At 47.6% G+C, this 8,536-nt stretch overlaps 1 protein-coding gene across 1 annotated transcript; it reads left to right on the top strand.

Moving 5' to 3' along the window:
• The first annotated feature begins 1,732 nt into the window (after positions 1–1,732).
• Positions 1,733–2,549, top strand: LOC119368825 (chromatin structure-remodeling complex protein SYD-like). Its single transcript, XM_037633971.1, has 2 exons — positions 1,733–2,010; positions 2,096–2,549. The coding sequence occupies exons 1-2, from the start codon at positions 1,913–1,915 to the stop codon at positions 2,337–2,339; spliced, it is 342 nt and encodes a 113-aa protein (XP_037489868.1). The 5' UTR covers positions 1,733–1,912; the 3' UTR covers positions 2,340–2,549.
• Positions 2,550–8,536: the final 5,987 nt, after the last annotated feature.

Genomic DNA, 8,536 nt, shown 5'->3' with positions numbered 1-8,536 from the left:
CACCTTCAAAAAAGTGCTATGCCCGAGCTCTCCGGCGGCATTCCTCCTTTGCTGGAAAAACCGATCATGGCTCACTAGTTTGTCTGCAATGCGCATGAACAAATCGGTGCTCATCCTAAACCGGCAACGAAAATACGACTCCGGGTATGTGGGATTCTCCACGAAATAGTTCTTCATCAATCTGTTATGGGCATCAATCCTATCTCTCCAAATTTTCTCCCGACCCATAACCGAACCACCGTGCTTCGGTTTTTTATTGATATGCATAGCTACGATCATTGCAAGATCCTCCTCCTCTTCCATATCAAATTCTTCTTCGGAAGAATCATACGACGAACTCATCTACAATGTTCAATACTATACTATAAAAACTACAATCCAAAACATGCACCACATTCATGAAGTTTGAGCAATACATACCTTGTAGGCGTTTTGTCAAACACCTTGCGGGCGCGGCGCGGCAGCGAGCGCTCGGGCGCTGTTGCTCGGACGACGGAGGCGCGCGGGCGCCGGCGGTACTAGGAGGGGATGGGCGGAATCGCGGGCGCGCGGGGATAGGCCGGGGAAGCCTGAGACGGTCGCCAGGGTGCGCGGGCGGCGGCGGCGGCGCGGCCGGTCGGGGGTGGAAGCGCGAGAGGAAGAGCGGGCGCAAGCGCTCGAGTGTGCCGCGCGCTGTAGTGGGCGCTCGAAATACGCCGCGCGGGTAAGTGTTTTTCACCGCGCGCCCAACCCGTTTTAGCGCGCGCGCCGTTTTTGCGCGCCCGCTGGAGCGCCCTGCCGCGTTGCGCGCGCGCTAAAACGACCTATTTTGCGGCGCGGCGCTAGTTTAGCGCGGCTGTTGGAGATGCTCTTATACTATTTGCTTGCTGCATATTTGATCTGCTTTCTTTTGAGTTACCTACTTACCTTCTAGGGATGAACACACTACTTTCAAATTCCACTTGATTCTTGTTGATCCACTTTTCCGGTCCACGTGTGATGTTGTAGCAGTCATGGGCTAAATACATGGCATCCTGTTTGATCTAGCATGTGGATCAGCACCAACAAAGTTGACCGCTGAAGAAAATGAATGATCACAAATGAATCCCTTTCATACATTTGTCTCATTTCTGAATCCGGCTTTCAAATGAATGATCTGCACTTGCCCATTTAGAGGGAAACATATCTGATCAAATTGCTGGACACCTTGACGAGTTGAAGGAGTTGGTGCCGAGGATGGAGTCTTCCATGTCCCAAAAGCATGCATTACTTGATTAAACTTGAGTGCTTTGGTGGCAAAGCAGAGCAGATTGCAAGGGATACGAAAGATGCAGAGCTCTTACGTCTGATGAATGCAGGTGTTGACATGGCCAGGAAGCATGTGTTTTCATATATATCCAACTTATTAATTGTTCCTATAACTTATGCTCCTTCATGCTACCAAACCTGGGTCAAGTTCCAATTGCCATTCTGACACCTGTTATGATGCTGATTATGCACCTTGAATTCTTGCAAATTAATCTGAAGATTGCTGCTGCTTTATAATAATATTCGATCGATATCTCTCGTATTTATATTTTCTATATATGGTCTGATCTCTGATGGCTTGTTGGAGGCCGTCAACTAAGTTGGTGCTTATCTGTTGGTTGATTATGTAATGAACCATATCCTGTCCTGTCAGCACTTGGCGCTCAATATATTTGCATTGCTGCTGATGAAAGTCCTTATGCTGCGCGCCACTGAAGAAGCCTATTCAGGCTTGCTGTTTTGGCCTTTTCTCTTGGCTGCATTCTCATGTCACTGTCCCGGCAAATCGTATCGATCTTGTAGTCTTCTCCAGTTGCAGATCCAAGGAGGGGAGGATAGGACGGCAACTAGGCAAGCATACTCAAGAACTTGCAGCATCAACAACACCGAGAACGGCTGAGCAGAGATGCTTCCTTCGACGGCTCGCCCTGCAGGTGCCGCGGCCTACACGCAGCCGCAGCTGAGGCAGATGAGGGCGCAGTGCATCGTCTTCCTCGCCTTCAAGTATGTTATTCTTGGCCGGTAGCAAGCATCTCAATCTCTGCAGGAATTACGTTGTTTCTTTCATCTTGACATGTGTGTGTGATAGGAACCAGATGGAGCCCAGGAAGCGGCACCTCGACATCGCGCTCGGTGAGGATGACATCGACGGGGCCGGCTGCCACGGCGAGACGACGACGAGCTCGCCTTCTCAAGCCTCGTCGTCCTCTGCTGCACCGTTGCCGCTGCCCCACCTCCTGCCCATCTCCTCGCTGCGGCTGTCTCCGCCGGTGACGGAGCAGGAGCAGGAGAATCGCCACCGCAACGACGACCCTGAAGCAAAGCACGAGTAGTTGATTGATGGTTGTATTCTCTTGTCGCCCCTGCTGGGCCATCGACCAAAAATGAATGAGTTTCCGTTCGGATACAAAGTGTTGTTCTCATACATACATACATATAACAACTTCGATTAGCTTTCTCATACATACATACAGCAACTTTGGTTATCTTTCTACCATCATTTGTGTAGCATCATTTGTATAGGTCACTGTACGTATATGAATGTTTTGTCATAATATTTTTTAGGGGAAAAGCCACTTTATTGATCAAAAATCCACAGAAGGTGGGATGGTCATGCAGCTGGCCAAGCCATACATGACGCCTCTGAGCTAGGGTAGTAGTAAACTTAGCTAAACTATAAGCTTCAAAATTTACACCACACCCTTCAAAAGTGAAGTTACAAGAAAAAAGAGTTGATCTATATTTAGTTTCGCTTATGATAGCTCCGTAGGGTCCTTGGTTGCCTTTAGAGATGTCATCCACCACTTCCTTACAGTCAGACGCTACGATGAATTGACTGATGTGAAGATCCACCGTGAGAACAATTGCCTCACGACAAGCTATCGCTTCTAGTGTGGCAGGATCGCATACTCCTCCAATGACCAAAGCACAACTACCCAGATAATTGTCGTGGTTGTCTCTGCATACTGCAGCCGTCGTTCCTTCTCTTTGTGCTCAAACCCCTGCATCAACATGAATCTTAGCATAGTTCTCTGGAGGAGCCCTTGGCCGCTGGATGATTCCTAAGTTTGTATTCGTCGCCGTATGGTGGACAACCTGTTTCCCCACACTGTATCCAAGTCAGCAGTGAAACGCCTGACGACGGACTGTATCGTATGTGGAGCCTGGAAGATTGCCTCATGGATAACTTTCCTTCCGGATGAGCATATCGCCCACAAAGTTACCACCATTAGAACAATCTGTTCATGAGATAGCGAGTCAAGGAGTTCAAAGAGCCAATTTTCTCTTGGTTCCGTGTTCGCCACCACATTGCATCCAAGTTCCTCGTCAACTAGAGCCTAAGTACATCTCGAGACTATGCATTCCAGGAGGGAGTGGCGCATGAATCCGACGCGCCACATAGGCCGCAAGATCTCGTAGGAGACATGTGGCAGTGTACCCTGACATCCTCCGTAGGGAGGGAAAGTTTGGATAGCCTCCAAGAACATCCGAACTTTTGATGGCACCTCTGTTTTCCACAGTGAGCCCTCTTCTGCTGTCTGTGCGTGAGGACACCGCCGATCCTTGCACCCATGCCTCTCTTAGTTGTCTCGTCGCCACCAACATGTTATACGCGGGCTTAACTGAGAACTAACCACTCCTGTCATGCGCCCAACCCCAGAAATCATGCATATTCATTGTACCAGTGGGATGCTCGAAATTACCTTCACGTCAAAAGGCATGAAGGTGGAGTTCAGTAGTTTTTATCCCCAAGCGGCTGTGGTGGTATCGATTAGTTCAAAAACAGTAGAAGGTGGATTGGCGGATATGCATCCATACTGACTCATCATCTCCCCGCAAGGGTGGTGCGAAAGAGTCTCCAAGTGAAAGCTCCGTGCTCCGACGCCAACTGTGTCGACACCTGCGGGTGTCGTGTCCCTCTTGGGGGCGTTGTCGTGGTCTCTTTCCCTGCACTAGGGCTCTGGATTAAAACCCTTGACCACCTCTTCAGTCTCGACGGCGGTGGCGCATAGCGTCGTCTCCCTCTTGAGGGTGTCGTCGTGGAGCTCAGGTACCCTTTGGTCACATTTCATCATCATCGGCGGGCGAGCTCGGATCCTAACTCAAGGCTCGTTGGGCCGGCAGTGTCCTATCTTTTTACAAGTGGCGTTGTTGCCATCGCGCTCGATCCTCGTTGTCTGTAGGAAGGATTGACGCTCCACGGACCGGAGCGAGATGGCAGGGGGTCATCTCCAGTGACTTCTTGGTGGGTGTGTTGCATTGATGTCCGATTGTTTCTCAGTGGGGCGCGGTGTCTCTTCTAGTTAGTAGCCTTGGTGTTTCTTGGTGGGGTGTGGGTGCTCTTGTATTCTTGTTTTATCTTTGATCTGCTTTGTAGAGGTTTTCCTAATCACCCTATATCGGTTTGGCCGTTTTGCTTTATATATAAAGCGGGGTGAAAGCCTTTTTTAGTAGTCAATCAAAGCTACAAACTAAACATAGATCTCTGAGTATTCTTAGACGCTGGGCTTTCATTTCGTACGTACTGGGAGCTACAAATTGACCATCTTATTCTCAGCAAGTACGAGAGAGATTTGTTGTGTAAACATACACAAAGATACATGGTATCTACATAACAAACATGCCCAGAAATGTTGATTACCAAAATTCACTATAAACCAAAAAAGAGAATCAACATAATTACCAGAGCTTTTTCCAGGAGTTTTCGAAGTGACAAGCAAGATTGAAAGATGACGGTTTGAGTTAGAAGCCAGGTTTTTTTTTGCCTTATTCCTTTGAGGTTATTACAATCTAGTTTCTTTAATGTCATGATTTTTTTCAAATTTCAAAGACATCTTTTAAATTTCAACAATATTTTCTAAAACCGCACAATTTTTGAAAAAAATATTAGGACACCTTTTGAAAACGCGAACAATTTGAGAACATTTTCTAAATTATATAACCTTGTTTAAAAGTTTGTGAACATTATTTTTGAAATTTCATCACCTTATTAAAATTCTAGGATTCTTTACTGCAACCGGTTTGTTTGAGAAAACTGGCAGAAAAGCGAATGTACCTAAGGAAAATCTCGTGTACTTGCTAAAGTGCGGACCGGCGATGTAGGCTGACGGTTTGTGCGTTCAGCCATTAGACGGCCCAGAGTCTGAACTTGGCCCATTTCTGTCGGCTCACTTCCCCAGCAGCACACACAGCCTCCTGCGAACTCCCACAGAGCAGCACACCCCCCGCCGCCGCCGCCGCCGCGCTACCCGCACCGACGCCAGAGCCCCGAGAGCGGCCGGAAGATGGCCTTGACGGCGATCCACGACGAGCTCCTGGCTGACATCTTCCTCCGCCTTCCCACCCCAGTGGATCTCATCCGCACGTCCGCCGCCTGCGTCTCCTTCCGCCGCCTCGTCGCCGACCGCTCCTTCCTCCGGCGCTTCCGCAAGCTCCACCCCGCGCCCCTCCTCGGCTTCCTCGACTACAGCGGCTTCCACCCAAAGCGGCTTCCTCGACTACTTGCATGAGCAAGTTCAAAACGTCGTCGAAGTTCCGATTCTAAGCCGTAAAGCATGGCACACTGAACTATTCAGTAGTCATCAGCTTTGCTCTGCCAGACGTTCATAACGTTCGGTGTTGCTCCTGCAGCGGGTCTTGCACCTAGCGGTGCTTCCTGAACGTAATTCTTCTGTGCAGCAATGAGAATAATTCTCAAGTTATGGACCCAGTCCGTGTAGTTGCTACCATCATCTTTCAACTTAGCTTTCTCTAGGAACGCATTAAAATTCAAAGGAACGGTAGCACGGGCCATTGATCTACAACAACATAGACATGCAAATACTATCAGGTACTAAGTTCATGATAAATTAAAATTCAATTAATCATATTACTTAAGAACTCCACTTAGATAGACATCCCTCTAGTCATCTAAATGATCACGTGATCCATATCAACTAAACCATGTCCGATCATCACGTGAGATGGAGTAGTTTTCAATGGTGAGCATCACTATGTTGATCATATCTACTATATGATTCACGTTTGATCTTTCAATCTCAGTGTTCCGAAGCCATATCTGCATATGCTAAGCTTGTCAAGTTTAATCCGAGTATTCTGCGTGTGCAAAACTGGCTTGCACCCGTTATATGTGAACGTAGAGCTTATCACACCCGATCATCACGTGGTGTCTCAACACGACGAACTGTAGCAATGGTGCATACTCAGGGAGAACACTTATACATTGAAATTTAGTGAGGGATCATCTTATAATGCTACCACCGTACTAAGGAAAATAAGATGCATAAAGGATAAACATCACATGCAATCAAAATATGTGACATGATATGGCCATCATCATATTGTGCCTTTAATCTCCATCTCCAAAGCACCGTCATGATCTTCATCGTCACCGGCTTGACACCTTGATCTCCATCGTAGCATCGTTGTCATCTCGCCAACTATTACTTCTACGACTATCGCTACCGCTTAGTGATAAAGTAAAGCAATTACATGGTGATTGCATTTCATACAATAAAGCGACAACCATAAGGCTCCTGCCAGTTGCCGATAACGGTTACAAAACATGATAATCCCATACAATAATTTATATATCATCACGTCTTGACCATATCACATCACAACATGCCCTACAAAAACAAGTTAGACGTCCTCTACTTTGTTGGTGCAAGTTTTACGTGGCTGCTACGGGCTTCTAGCAAGAACCATTCTTACCTACGCATCAAAACCACAACGATTTTTCTTCAAGTGTGATGTTTTAACCTTCAACAAGGACCGGCCGTAGTCAAACTCGATTCAACTAAAGTTGGAGAAACTGACAGCCGCTATCCACCTGTGTGCGAAGCACGTCGGTAGAACCAGTCTCATGAACACGGTCATGTAATGTCGGTCTGGGCTGCTTCATCCAACAATACCGCCGAATCAAAGTAAGACGTTGGTGGTAAGCAGTGTTCTACTTGTGCATATAACATCTATGCATAGACCTGGCTCGGATGCCACAGTTGAGGAACGTAGTATTTAAAAAAAATTCTACGACCATGCAAGATCTATCTAGGAGAAGCATAGCAACGAGCGGGGAGAGTGTGTCCACGTACCCTCATAGACGGAAAGCTGAAGCGTTTAGTAACGCGGTTGATGTAGTCGAACGTCTTCACGATCCAACCAATTCAAGTACCGAACGTACGTCACCTCCATGTTCAGCACACATTCAGCTCGATGACGTCCCTCAAACTCTTGATCCAGTTGAGGACGAGGGAGATTTCCGTCAGCACGATGGCGTGGCGACGGTGATGATGAAGTTATCGGCATAGGGCTTCGCCTAAGCACTATGACGATATGACCGAGATGTGTAACTGTGGAGGGGGGCACCGCACACAGCTAAGAGATTGTTTGTTGTCTCTTTGGGTGCCCCCTCCCCACGTATATAAAGGAGGGGGAGGAGGAGGCCTGCCCTAGAGGAGGGCGCGCCAAGGGGAGAGTCCTACTTGGACTCCTAGTCCAAGTAGGATTCCCCCCCCCCCTCCTTCCTTCCACCGAAGAGGGAAAAGGGTAAGGAAGAGAGAGGGAGAAGGAAAGAGGGGGGACCGACCCCTCCCAGAGTCCAATTCGGTTTGGGCAAGGGGGGGTCGTGCGCCCCTCTCTTGTGGCCTCTCTCCTCTCCTCCAATAAGGCCCAATAGGCCCAATACTTCTCCCGAGGGGTTCATGTAACCTCCCGGTACTCCGAAAAAAAATTGACCGAATCACTCGGAACCATTCCGATGTCCGAATGCAACCTTCTAATATATGAATCTTTACCTCTCGACCATTTCAAACTCCTCGTCATGTCCGTGATCTCATCCGGGACTCCGAACAAACTTCGGTTATCAAATCACATAACTCATAATACAAATCGTCATCGAACATTAAGCGTGTGGACCCTATGGGTTCGAGAACTATGTAGACATGACCGACACATCTCCGGTCAATAATCAATAGTGGAACCTGGATGCTCATATTGGCCCCTACATATTCTAGAAGATCTTTATCGGTCAAACTGCATAACAACATACGTTGTTCCCTTTGTCATCGGTATGTTACTTGCCCGAGATTCGATCATCGGTATCCTCATACCTAGTTCAATCTCGTTACCGGCAAGTCTCTTTACTCGTTCCGTAATGCATCATCCCGTAACCAACTCATTACTCACATTGCTTGCAAGGCTTATAGTGATGTGCATTACCGAGAGGGCCCAGAGATACCTCTTCGATACTCGGAGTGACAAATCCTAATCTCAATCTATGCCAACTCAACAAACACCATCGGAGACACCTGTAGAGCATATTTATAACCACCCAGTAACGTTGTGACGTTTGATAGCACACTAAGTGTTCCTCCGGTATTCGGGAGTTGCATAATCTCATAGTCAGAGGAACATGTATAAGTCATGAAGAAAGCAATAACAATAAACTAAACGATCATTATGCTAAGCTAACGGATGGGTCTTGTCCATCACATCATTCTCTAATGATGTGATCCCGTCATCAAATGAC

Source organism: Triticum dicoccoides, chromosome 2B (genome assembly GCF_002162155.2).
Source record: "Triticum dicoccoides isolate Atlit2015 ecotype Zavitan chromosome 2B, WEW_v2.0, whole genome shotgun sequence".
NCBI classification, from domain to species: domain Eukaryota; kingdom Viridiplantae; phylum Streptophyta; class Magnoliopsida; order Poales; family Poaceae; genus Triticum; species Triticum dicoccoides.
This window is presented reverse-complemented; position numbering and strand designations above follow the sequence as displayed.